The 13583-nt window shown below is 39.7% G+C and overlaps 1 protein-coding gene across 7 annotated transcripts in view; it reads right to left on the reverse strand.

Annotated features, from left to right (window-relative positions):
- Nucleotides 1-7129: 7129 nt before the first annotated feature.
- TPD52 (tumor protein D52) overlaps nt 7130-13583 on the reverse strand; it is a 131051-nt gene continuing 124597 nt past the window's right edge. For 6 of the 7 annotated variants that reach the window (XM_025001717.1, XM_059893330.1, XM_025001716.1 and 3 more), the window contains one exon: nt 7130-9911. In XM_025001717.1, the coding sequence (XP_024857485.1) occupies nt 9792-9911 (120 nt within the window). In that variant the 3' untranslated portion in view covers nt 7130-9791. 7 annotated transcript variants of the gene reach the window in all.

The raw sequence follows: 13583 nt of genomic DNA on the forward strand, positions 1-13583 counted from the left end.
GCAAGCGCGCAGGTCGCGGGGCGGAGCAACGAGGGGCCGCCTATTGCAGAGCCCTGTGGGCGGTGGGCGTGTCCTGGTCGGTGGTGGGGCCAAGTTTGGGTCGAGAGAGCTTCGGGTTGGTGGATAAAATCCTTGATGGCTAGCAGCCATCCCCTGCTAGCAGCGTTCCGCTAAGTTTTGCCTGGAAAGCGATCTGACTCGTAGCAATTTCGCCCTCCCAAGTACCTCTTGGGCCTTGTGCTGCTCTAAATTCTGGTAATGTGACACTTGCTGCCCCCGCCTCCCGCGTCCTTCCCCAGAATGTCCGAAGGTTCTTACCCTCACCGCTCTTCAGGACTTCGCTCAACTGCGAGGTTCTCCTTGGCTATCTGATGTAGAATTGGAACTCCAAATACTGTCGGACCCCCGCCACTTAACACTTATTAATATGCCATGTAGTTTACAGTAATTGTGCTTAGCGTGTTCCCTGAATTTATGAACTCTATGAGGGCAGGAATTGTGCTGTTGAATCCCTGACAGCGAGCACATGGTAGGGCTTAAACATTTGGGTTCCAAGTGTGTCCTTCTTTGCCTATTCTGTGGTCAGCCCATCCATGTTACAAAAATACTAATTTGAGACGTTTTGGGTCTCCTCTGACTGCAATCCCTTCTCTTAGGGAGTAAGTTCATAATGCCTAACTATGCACTACCCAGAGGACCCACGCTCACTTATGATTTTCTGCCTTCCAGCGCCATGTTAATTGCCAGAATTTGCCCACTTTCTTCAAAACTGAGATGAACACCATAGATGTGTTAATGAATTAAGCTGTCCATCCTTCTACCCAGCATTTTTATAATAATACACAATTATTTACTTCAGCAAGCACTGTTCCATCACATTTGCAAGTACTTTGAGGGGAGGAATTTTTATGTATGACCCCAGACCCTATTTTAATAATGCTTTTGACTGTAAGACTTTTGGTTTTGGCCAGGCCAGGCATCTTGTAGGGAGCTTATTTCCCTGACCAGGGACTGAACCCTGAACTGGACAGTGGAAGCTCAGACTCCCAGCCAGTGGACCCATCAGAGAATTCCCAATAATGCTTTTGACTATGGATTTTAAAACTCTGATATTCTCATCAATTGTGTAGACAGTAGAAAGAACACAAGAAGTGGACTAACCTTTGTTGTTCAGTCACTTAGTCGAGGTCTGACTCTATGACCCCATGGACTGCAGCACACCAGGCTGCCCTGTCCATCACCATCTCCAGACCTTACTCAAACTCAAGAAGCTGAAGTTGAATGGTTCTATGAAAATCTATAAGACCTCCTAGAACTAACATCAAAAAAAGATGTCCTCTTCATCATAGGCAATGCCAAAGAATGCTCAAACTACCACACAGTTGCACTCATCTCACATGCTAGTAAATTAATGTTCAAAATTCTTCAAGCCAGGCTTCAGCAATACATGAACCGTGAACTTCCAAATGTTCCAGCTGGTTTTAGAAAAGGCAGAGGAACCAGAGATCAAATTGCCAACATCCGATGGATCATCAAAAAAGCAAGAGTTCCAGAAAAATATCTATTTGTGCTTTTTGACTATGCCAAAGCTTTTGACTGTGTGGATCACAATAAACTGTGGACAATTCTGAAAGAGATGGGAATACCAGACCACCTGACCTGCCTCTTGAGAAATGTGTATGCAGATCAGGAAGCAAGTCAGAACTGGGCATGGAAGAACAGACTTGTTCCAAATAGGAAAAAGAGTATGTCAAGGGTGTATATTGTCACCCTGCTTATTTAACTTATTTGCAGAGTACATCATGAGAAACACTGGGCTGGATGAGGCACAAGCTGGAATCAAGATTGCCAGGAGAAATATCAATAACCTCAGATACGCAGATGACACCACCCTTTTGACGGAAAGTAAAGAACTGAAGAGCCTCTTGATGAAAGAGGAGAGTGAAAAAGTTGGCTTAAAGCTCAACATTCAGAAAACGAAGATCATGGCATCTGGTCCCATCACTTCATGGCAAACAGGTGGGGGAAATGGTGGCTGATTTTATTTTCGGGGCCTCCAAAATCACTGCAAATGGTAACTGCAGCCATGAAATAAAAAGACGCTTACTCCTTGGAAGAAAAGCTATGACCAAAGTTGACAGCATATTAAAAAGCAGAGACATTACTTTGTCAACAAAGGTCCATCTAATCAAGGCTATGGTTCTTCTAGTGGTCATGTATGGATGTGAGAGTTGGACTATAAAGAAAGCTGAGCACTGAAGAATTGATGCTTTTGAACTGTGGTGTTGGAGAAGACTCTTGAGAGTCCTTTGGACTGCAAGGAGGTCCAACCAGTCCATCCTAAAGGAGACGAGTCCTGAGTGTTCATTGGAAGGACTGATGTTGAAACTGAAATTCCAATATTTTGACCACCTGATGTGAAGAACTGACCCTGATGCTGGGAAAGATTGAAGGCAGGAGGAGAAGGGGACAACAGAGGATGAGATAGTTGGATGGCGTCATTGACTCATTGGATGTGAGTTTGGGTAAACTCCTGGAGTTGGTGATGGACAGGGAGGCTTGGTGTGCTGTGGTTCATGGGGTTCCAAAGAGTTGGACATGACTGAGCAACTGAACTTCCATCATAGGGGACTGGAATGCAAAAGTAGGTAGTCAAGAGATACCTGGAGTAATAGGGAGGTTTGGCCTTGGAGCACCAAACAAAGCAGGGCAAAGGCTAATGAGTTTTGCCAAGAGAACGTGCTGATCATAGCAAACACCCTTTTCAACAACACAAGAGATGACTCTACACATGGACATCACCAGATGGTCAACACTGAAATCAGATTGAGTCTGTTCTTTGTAGCTGAAAAAGCAGCTCTAGATAGTCAGCAAAAACAAGACTGGGAGCTGACTGTGGCTCATATCATGAATTCCTTACTGCCAAATTCAGACTTAAATTGAAGAAAGTAGGTAAAAATCACTAGGCTATTCAGGTATGACCTGAATCAAATCTCTTATGATTATACAGTGGAAGTGACAAATAGATTCTAGGGATTTGATCTGATAAGAGTGCCTGAAGAACTATGGATGGAGTTTCGTGACATTGTACAGGAGACGGGGATCAAGATCATCCCCAAGAAAAACAAATGCAAAAAAGGCAAAATGGTTATCTGAGGAGGCCTTACGAATAGCTGAGAAAAGACGAGAAGCAAAAAGCAAAGGAGAAAAGGAAAGATATACTCATCTGAACGCAGAGTTCCAACGAATAGCAAGGAGAGATAAGAAAGCCTTCCTCAGTGACCAATGCAAAGAAATAGAGGAAAACAATTGAATGGGGAAGACTAGAGACCTCCTCAAGAATATTAGAGATAGCAAGGAACTAACCTTAGAAAAGTGCATAATTGTATGAATCACACATTACTAGCCACCTGTATGGCAAGCCTTAAATTCAGTAGAGAGCTTAAAGTAAATTCTGCTCTAGATGAGTTCTCTCCTTTGGTACATAAACTGTTTATTTCCCTTGCCTCTTGATGAAGTCTTGCCTAAGACAGTTTTACATTACTTTCTAAGGCTATTGCTACTTCTGTTTCCCTTCAGGGGGAAAAAAAAAAAGTAGTGAAAAGCTTTGGCCAGTGCTCTTAGTTCTAATTCAACCTCCAATCCTGATTGCAGGCGAGCAGTTTTTTTTGTTGTTGTTGCTGATTTGGTTTCCTCACATACAACCAAGTTATTAGTCTCTATCTCAAGTTTAAGGAAGTGCTCTGTAAACTTAATCAGCATCTACAGAGCAAATGGGATTGCTAATATCCAGTGTCAGACTCTATTTTTGGGGCTCCAAAATCACTGCAGATGGTGACTGCAGCCATGAAATTAAAAGACGCTTACTCCTTGGAAGGAAAGTTATGACCAACCTAGACAGCATATTCAAAAGCAGAGACATTACTTTGCCAACAAAGGTTCGTCTAGTCAAGGCTATGGTTTTTCCAGTGGTCATGTATGGATGTGAGAGTTGGACTGTGAAGTAGGCTGAGCACCGAAGAATTGATGCTTTTGAACTGTGGTGTTGGAGAAGACTCTTAAGAGTCCCTTGGACTTCAAGGAGATCCAACCAGTCCATTCTGAAGATCAGCCCTGGGATTTCTTTGGAGGGAATGATGCTGAGGCTGAAACTCCAGTACTTTGGCCACCTCATGCGAAGAGTTGACTCATTGGAAAAGACTCTGATGCTGGGAGGGATTGGGGGCAGGAGAAGGGGACAACAGAGGATGAGATGGCTGGATGGCATTACTGACTCGATGGACGTGAGTCTCAGTGACCTCCGGGAGTTGGTGATGGACAGGGAGGCCTGGCGTGCTGCGATTCATGGGGTTGCAAAGAGTCGGACACGACTGAGCGACTAAACTGAACTGAACATCCCAGCTCAAAAAATGAATGGCTGTATTATATTCATGTCCTACCTTAGCCAGATGATAACTTCCTTTGTTTTGATAATGCATTTGGGGACAAATTCTGATGTTTTTAATGGATAAGTGTGTATCAACTAACTTCAAGCATGCCTATTTCTCTGCCTTTGGCAGAGTAACAGAAGCATCAGGTAAGATACTGTCCTTCCCTATATCAGTGCCAGTAGTAACATCGACCCTAATGGCACTATGTTAACGTCACAGCCCCTTCTGATCCTCCTCCGATTCCTTGAACCACACCTTCCTTCTTGATTTATTAAAAATACAAGCTGTTTTTTTCCCATGTAGCTTGCAAATTGTTAGTATGCTTTGTAAAAATAGTAATGGCAGATAGCAAGTGAATAAAATATAATTCAAGCTCTTTGTCTGCTAGCTGTAATCTCATCTATAAAATCATGACAGCTCAACAGCCTTGAGTGAGGAATTGAAGGAAGTGGGTGTGAAATGCCCATCACCTACTGAAAGCTCAAACAGTGACTACTAGTGGCTAGATGGAAGTCATCAGAAGGTGATTTAGAAGTTTATGCCTTTCAAACATGTAAGAAAATCTGGAAAAAAGGGCTAGTGATACACTGGCAAGACAGATGAGTATAACTGTAAAGATAAGTCCTTTCAACCATAGAGATGAATGCTATCATTAAGGAGATCCTGTAGAAGATGACAAGAGATGGGCCATAACATTTAAGGATTTGGAAGAAGAGAATGCCAGAGAATAGTCAAACAGGCAAATGAGAAAATAATTCCAGAAACCAAGGGGAAATTTTTCAAGCGTGTTGGGATGGAGACTGTTAACAGTGAAAGTGGCCAGGCAGCATTTAAGTATGAAGTCCTGGCAGGTGATAGGCATGTGAGTTCTTTTGGCTCCTTTTAATTTTGGTTCATTTTTATTTCAGAATCAGAACATGGAAACTGAAATCTATGGTTTGTAGGTTTACTTAAAAGTGATAATGCTTTCTTCAGATCAGATCAGTCGCTCAGTCGTGTCTGACTCTTTGCGACCCCATGAATCGCAGCATGCCAGGCCTCCCTGTCCATCACCAACTCCCAGAGTTCACCCAGACTCACGTCCATTGAGTCAGTGATGCCATTCAGCCATCTCATCCTCTGTTGTCCCCTTCTCCTCCTGCCCCCAATCCCTCCCAGCATCAGAGTCTTTTCCAATGAGTCAACTCTTCACATGAGGTGGCCAAAGTACTGGTTTCAGCTTTAGCATCATTCCTTCCAAAGAAATCCCAGGGCTGATCTCCTTCAGAATGGACTGGTTGGATCTCCTTGCAGTCCAAGGGACTCTCAAGAGTCTTCTCCAACACCACAGTTCAAAGCATCAATTCTTCGGCACTCAGCCTACTTCACAGTCCAACTCACATCCCTACATGACCACAGGAAAAACCATAGCCTTGACTAGACGAACCTTTGTTGGCAAAGTAATGTCTCTGCTTTTGAATATGCTATCTAGGTTGGTCATAACTTTTCTTCCAAGGAGTAAGCGTCTTTTAATTTCATGTCTGCAGTCACCATCTGTAGTGATTTTGGAGCCCCCAAAAATAAAGTCTGACACTGTTTCCACTGTTTCCCCATCTATTTCCCATGAAGTGATGGGACTGGATGCCATAATCTTCGTTTTCTGAATGTTGAGCTTTAAGCCAACTTTTTCACTCTCCACTTTCACTTTCCTCAAGAGGCTTTTGAGTTCCTTTTCACTTTCTGCCATAGGGTGGCATCATCTGCATATCTGAGGTTATTGATATTTCTCCCGGCAATCTTGATTCCAGCTTGTGTTTCTTCCAGTCCAGCGTTTCTCATGATGTACTCTGCATAGAAGTTAAATAAACAGGGTGACAATATACAGCCTTGACGAACTCCTTTTCCTATTTGGAACCAGTCTGTTGTTCCATGTCCAGTTCTAACTGCTGCTTCCTGACATGCATACAGGTTTCTCAAGAGGCAGATCAAGTGGTCTGGTATTCCCATCTCTTGAAGAATTTTCCACAGTTTATTGTGATCCTCACAGTCAAAGGCTTTGGCATAGTCAATAAAGCAGAAATAGATGTTTTTCTGGAACTCTCTTGCTTTTTCCATGATCCAGCAGATGTTGGCAATTTGATCTCTGGTTCCTCTGCCTTTTCTAAAACCAGCTTGAACATCAGGAAGTTCACAGTTCACATATTGCTGAAGCCTGGCTTGGAGAATTTTGAGCATTACTTTACTAGCGTGTGAGATGAGTGCAATTGTGCAGTAGTTTGAGCATTCTTTGGCATTGCCTTTCTTTGGGATTGGAATGAAAACAGACCTTTTCCAGTCCTGTGGCCACTGCTGAGTGCTTTCTTAGTAACTGAAAACTAAATGGTATCTATAATTAATCCAGTTACAGTGGGACAATTCACTAATTAATGGCCCAGTGTCTCTCCATTATGGATAAAAATCTGTTCTGTCATTTGGGTCTTAATATAAAGAAACATGCAATCCTTACATAGGACCTTATGCAGCATCTCTGGCACAAACTGAGCAAAAAGTCACTTACAAATGTCTTTGTGTAGTCAGCATGTAGCTTTTTTGTTTGATAAATTGATTCCGTACAGCTACTGCTGGTTCTTTCTATACCCAGGATATGAGTCTGGAGAGAAGTTGTATAATTAATGGATTTACCACTTTCCTCAGCAGATAGGTAATACATACAAAAGAACTCATGCCCAAATTATAGACTTTTTATTGTTTTCAAATGCTATACAAAAAAAAATAATAAACAGTAGTATTTCTTCATTAACAGATCCAGAAATAGTCCAAATTCAACATTATTTTTTCCCCTCTATTTCAGTAGTTTCAATTACTATTAAAATAATCCAATGGTTTCTACTCTCTTCCTTGGATTACTTTGGCTTCATAGGTGTAAGAATTCTTGCTTTATTTCCCACAAGCTCGATAAATTAAGGATATTCCTTTGTAAGAAGGGGATAATTTTAGGAATTGTTTTCTTCTATCACTCTTCTTGAATCCTTAAGTATCTGAGCTCTCAGTCTTGTTGCTATGCTCTTCTAGTGTCAAACATGAAACACAGTAGAATAACCAGGATCCCTCTCTGGTGCTCTTAGTAATTACTGTGTTCTAAATTGCTTAAGTATCTGTGAATCTGTAATATTGGATCTTCCATAGAGACTACTTGGAATAAGATTTCTAGGTTGATGTGTATTTTTCTACATTTATCCTCCCTCTACTTTTTTGTTGCTTCTTTAGAGGCAGAGTGCTTTGCCATAGATTAAATCATTTCTAAATTAAGTTTAGGTAGATGTCTATAAAAGTGTTTCTCCATTTTCTTCTTTTACGACCATCACCAGTACCCACGTACACCCATCCCACCTTCCAACCCTACCTCTATCATTTCTCCCATAAAATAAAGAGATTTGAGGATATTTTGTTAAACTGAGGAAATCGCCATCTTCTCCATTTTGCCTTATTAAAAACACAGTAACAGAGCAGGACATCCAAGAATCAGTGTGATGAAAGATGTGATAAAAGCAACTGAAAGACTAACTGGTTGAAAAAATAACTTACCAGCCTTATTGAGTAACCATAGTATCTCTTTAAAAAGACAAATGTATACACATGGATTCCTCTGGGACAATGCTTCAACAACCTTTGCCTTAAAGCCTTTGCAAGTAAATACGGTAGTCTGATACCATGAAGCAATGATATAAAGCAGATGGTAAAAAATTGCCTTTTTTTTTTTTAAAGCCTGGGTACCAGTTGATTATGTAATACAACAAGCTGTTTCCAGACCATTGGTCTCATAATAAATATTGGGACCTGTGCTACTGACACACAGAATTTATTAAGCTTTTCACATGTAATAGAGCAGAGTTTCAATTGCATCTGAAGTGCTCACAAAAGCGCCAGCAATCAAAAAGGGCAGCATGTTACTTCACAACAATCAACACTTATAGCTTTTCAGATTTGGTTTTCATAAGATAATTTATCCCCAAGTAAATCTAGTCATGCTTTAAAAAAATGCTTTAGGTCACTCCAAACTTGGCAATTAACATTTGGCATAAACAATAATAAAACAATCACAACTTGATAAATAACAAATACAACGTTGTAGGCCATAACCATACACAGCATAAGGAAAAGATAGTGATGATGAGTAAGTAACTACTAGAGTTAATGAGAGTACCTTGGCCTCCATGCAGATACTTCCAGAGGCTTTGGTTCATTCAGCCCTGACACTCTGTTTTCAAAGCAGGGGGCAATGCCTACAGTATCATTTTGTAATTTCTAACAAACTGAAAACAAGTAAGTAGAAAATGATGAGTTGATTTTTATTAATGCATGAAATCCTCAGGAGTTATTACCAACCCCTTAGTATAAAAATTTTTCAAGTTATATTAGTCATATAACTTGGTGTGCTTATTTTAAATGCTGCTAAATGAATTAAATGAAGACAGTGTTTCCCCTAATGCGATTGATTTTAGCACTTTTCAGCTACCTAGATCTAAAAAAACTTTCAGGCTTTGGAACTGAACGTTTGAGGACAGTGTTCAAATTTCAACCTATTGATAATACAATATACTTGATTTAGAATGTTACCTTATAATTTCCTCCAAAACTAAAATTTTAATCTGGTGAAAAATAAGTAGCTATAAGTAGCATAATAACCATGACACTGAAATGGTTACTGTCACAGATGGTGATAAACAAAGGGCTCCACTCTCAGGTCACCTAGGATTTGAAATTACTGTACATAATGTCACTTACAAAACTATAAGAAACTGAATATAGAGAAGATTTACTTAGTCTGGTGTCTTCAGACACCCAAGATATAAGATACTTTATCCCCAAACAATACTCAAAAATATTTTGTGTAGCTGTTTAGTTCTTCCCTCGGAGGTAAAGAACATTTCGCCAAAACTTTTTTAATAAGCAGGATGCAGAGCATTTTAAAGAAGAGTCTAATCTAGGAATCAAATATACAGAGATTCAAAGAGGAAAAACAGAAACCTGTATAGAAGAAAAAGATCAAACTGGTAGCCCACACCCAGAGCAATTGTGTAAGCAATTATGATAACCCACAGCTTCTCATTTCATTCTAGTGAGGATCCCCAGGTACTAGATGTGTTTTCATCGTGACATTTGCTAAATAAAGGGGCTGAAATGCACACTAAAGGGTGTTTCCCAGGAATAGAAGTGAAGATACTTTTACATTGTTCAACCCACAAGCTATTTGGTCAAAGGAATATGTAAAGCTCAACAAAAGCACATCTGGTGGAAGTTCATGGCAATGAATGTTGACAAGATGTGCTTGGATCTCGCTTGCAGCATCTGGCAGTGAGCAGCAGAACAAAGGTGGGAGGCTCACAGGCCCTCCTGCGTCTGCTCTGGAAGAGGCTCCGTGGTGGTGGCACTGGCGCTTGCAGTCGAATTCAAGACTTCTCCGAAATCACCACCAGCAGGCTTGTTTCCCCCGACTTTAGACTTTGAAAAGTTCAAAAAGGAAGAGACGTTATGAAACACACACTTCGCTGACTCTGCATAAAGTAACTCAAATCTTACTTTGAAGAAAAAATAAACCAGGAGCCCGAGAGCTCAGTGATTATTAGATTTGTACAGATTTAGTACTGTGGTCATGTTCCATGCAGTTTCATAGAAAAACTTAGGCAGTTTCCGTGCTGAAAATATTCAAATTGGTAAATTCTACCCCTTTACTTTCTCCCCCATCTGCTTATTGTTCTTCACAGGGAAATTTATCTTTATAAATATAGAATTAAATATAAAATATTATATAAATTTAAATATATTTAATATAAAATTTATAGAATTATATAAGGCCTGTTATGCTAAAGAATTTACTGAACTCTCTATATCTAGATAACATTTTGTGAAATATTATTGAGTAAAACAAAGGAAAGAAATACATGTATGTTTCCCAGACACAGCATGATGCTCTTAGCTCAGTCGTGACTGGCCACAGACTCATTAACAGTTGGAATCTAGTTGAAATTTGCACTCTCATTCTTTTCGGCCTCCCATCCAAAATCTTTGAATTGTCTGAAAAATTGGCATGACTTGTATCCACTGTATGGTTATTAAATTTATTAAAACATTCCTTAAATATAAGAAAATGTTAAGAAGACCTCTTGCAATTTATAAGTCTAAAATAACTCCTCCCACCACTGGTCTCTTCCTACTCCAAGGCCGTGAATGGCAGTAGCACCTCCCAGTCAGACTGCTTTGTTATCCTTGGTCCTTCCCCATCTTGTTCCCCATCCAGTCGATTACTAACTTTTTGTCTGTCACTTCTAAATTCTAAATATCTTTCGACTCCGTTCCATTGGCACTAGCTCGACTCATACTCCATCATCTTTGGCCTGATCACAACACCTTCCTCCCACCTTGTCTCCTTCTCCAGTCTCTCTCCCCTTAGTTCTGCAGGGCCAACACTGAATCTTTCTAAAATGCACAGAAGAATGTATGACTCGGATTGCTTAAAATCTTTCAGTGGCTTCCCACCTTTTCTTTAAGGTGGCCCACCTATCTAGCTCTGTCTCTTGCTTTATAACCTATAGCACAGTAAAGTTCCTCAAAGGGTCCCCAAAGCTTCAAACATTCCTTTCAACCTAAAGGCCTCCATGTACATTACTGCATCTTCAGAGAAGTCTCTCTGACCTTCCCTCCTGCCAAGAGTGGCAGAGTCCCACTGCTGATCCTCACTGCGCCCTTGACCTCTCTGACCTTCCCTCCTGCCAAAGGTGGCAGAGTCCCACTGCTGATCCTCACTGCGCCCTTGACCTCCACTGTCCTAGTGCTTTGTTGTTGTTGTTGTTTAGTCACTAAGTCATTTCAAACTCTTTTGTGACCCCGTGGACTATAGCCCACCAGGCTCCTCTGTCCATGGGATTTTCCAGGCAAGAATACTGGAGTGGGTTGCCATTTCTTTCTCCATGGCATCTTTCCAACTTAGGGATCGAAACTGCATCTCCTGCCTCTCCTGCGCTGCAAGTGGATTCTTTACCACTGAGCCACTTGGGAAGCCCTTACCTCCCCTTTATTTTCATTGGCCATTTAATTGCCTCAACATCTTCAGAAAGCATCTGTGTCACTCTTGGTCACTGTGGTATTCCCAGTGCCCAATACTCATCTCCTGGTACATGGCAAATGCTCAAGAATCACAGTTAATGACTCAATCCACAACCTAAATGAAAGTACAAGTAGACCCCATGTTTAACTGAATATCAGTGTAAGTTAGGAAAAACTATATCCCAAGCATACAACTATATTTTACAGCTTCCTTTGTGATATTTGTCTAATACATTATATGCTTTTAAAAATTACATTTTTAAAAATCTGAATGGTGCCTAGTCATATTTCAAAAACTGATTTTATAGAGTCTGAATATACTCAGGAGGAGAGTACATAGTAATGACCTGGAAGTTTCTCCTCCTCTTCATTGTTAAAAGAACAGAGGCTGCCTGGTTTTCCAGCTAGTCATTTCAAAAACTAACACTCAGGGTAATTTCAAGGAGAGACTATGATATTCCTAAAATTTTGAGAACTGAATTAGAGTAAAACCTTGACTTCTTGGGATGCAATTTGTTTTCAAATACCTAAGTAGGAATTAACAAGAATAAAGCAGGCCTCTGGTACTGACCTAGAAGAATGACCGTGATGTATTTTTTTGCTCATCAAATATTTATTAAGTAGCTGCAGTGTGTCAAGGACTCTTCCAGGCCACTGAAAAGCATCAGTGAGCAAAAAAAACAGGGGCCTGAATTTGTGGATTCATTAGAGCATGCATGCTGGGGGCATTAAATGAACAAGTTGCAGGGCTGTGTGTACAGTGTGATTCCTTTTTGAAAAACACAAATTTATGTAGAAAGAGAAAAGGTGGGAGTAGTGTTTCTATATGCAAGAAAAAAAGATCCAGCCTGTGATACAGTGTTTGGTTTTCTTTCTATTAGCATACCCTGATTCTGTAATTTTAAAAAGCTGTATTTAAAAAGAAATGACTCAATTACAATTCTGAAAGATAAAATATGATTAAAGCTGATATAGATGAAATACTTAAGATATCAGTTTTATCTTAATACTTAAGTTACTAGTTTTAATTTGTTTTTTTTAAATTTAATTTAATTTTTTTAAATTTTATTAATTTGTTTTTATTACTTAAGATATTTTATTTTAAAGATACCACCATAATTACCAGAATTCATTTTGGAAAAAATGAACATATGGGCTTCATACAAACTCTGTGGAGAAGGTTGGACAGTGGATGGGAACAAAACATCATTTCTCATCACTTGTGATCCTTGATGATTTTATAGTTTCGAATATAATCTTGAAGGTAATGCAATTTACAAATTCATAAAGTTGATTATTATGGGCAAATGTCCACCTTCACCAAAATCAAAGCAATCAAAAAATAAAAGTGAATCATCAATGATCACCACAGCATCGTCATCATAATAAAAATGTCCAATAATTAAGGACTGAACAAACAATATCCATTATAAGGCTATGCAAGCAGCCGTTAAACATAATATTGAAGAATATTTAATGATACCGAAAAATGTTTATGACTTATGGTTAATTCTTTTTTTTTTAATATTTATTTGGCTGCATCAGGTCTTAGTTGTAGCATACAAGATCTTCCTTGTGTCATGCAGGGTCTTTCACTGTGGTGCACACACTCCCTAATTGCAATTCTTGGGCTTAGTTGCCCCACAGCATGTGGCATCTTAGTTCCCCACCCAGGAATCTAATCTACGTCCATTGCATTGCAAGGCAGATTCTTAACCACTGGACCACCAGGGAAGTCCCTGGTTAATTTTTTTTTAAAGTGTAATAGTATAGTCCTACAACATATCACTGTTCCTGGGTTGTAGGACCATGTTTTTATGTTTTATTCTTTGTGCTTTTCTATATTGTTTTTAATTTTCTACAATGAGATTTGTATTACATTTTGTCCAATTACAAAAGTACTTGAAGTGAATAATAAAAAAGCAGCATAAACTTCTGAAGTACTACTTTTAAAAATTACGTGTTTCTTTTCAGCACTCATGCTGTCATACTACAATATATACTCAAAAAATTATATTAAGAGTATTTATCACCTTGGTTGGTTTAGTTGCTAAGTCATGTCCAACGCTT

This window comes from Bos taurus, chromosome 14, assembly GCF_002263795.3.
Source record: "Bos taurus isolate L1 Dominette 01449 registration number 42190680 breed Hereford chromosome 14, ARS-UCD2.0, whole genome shotgun sequence".
NCBI classification, from domain to species: domain Eukaryota; kingdom Metazoa; phylum Chordata; class Mammalia; order Artiodactyla; family Bovidae; genus Bos; species Bos taurus.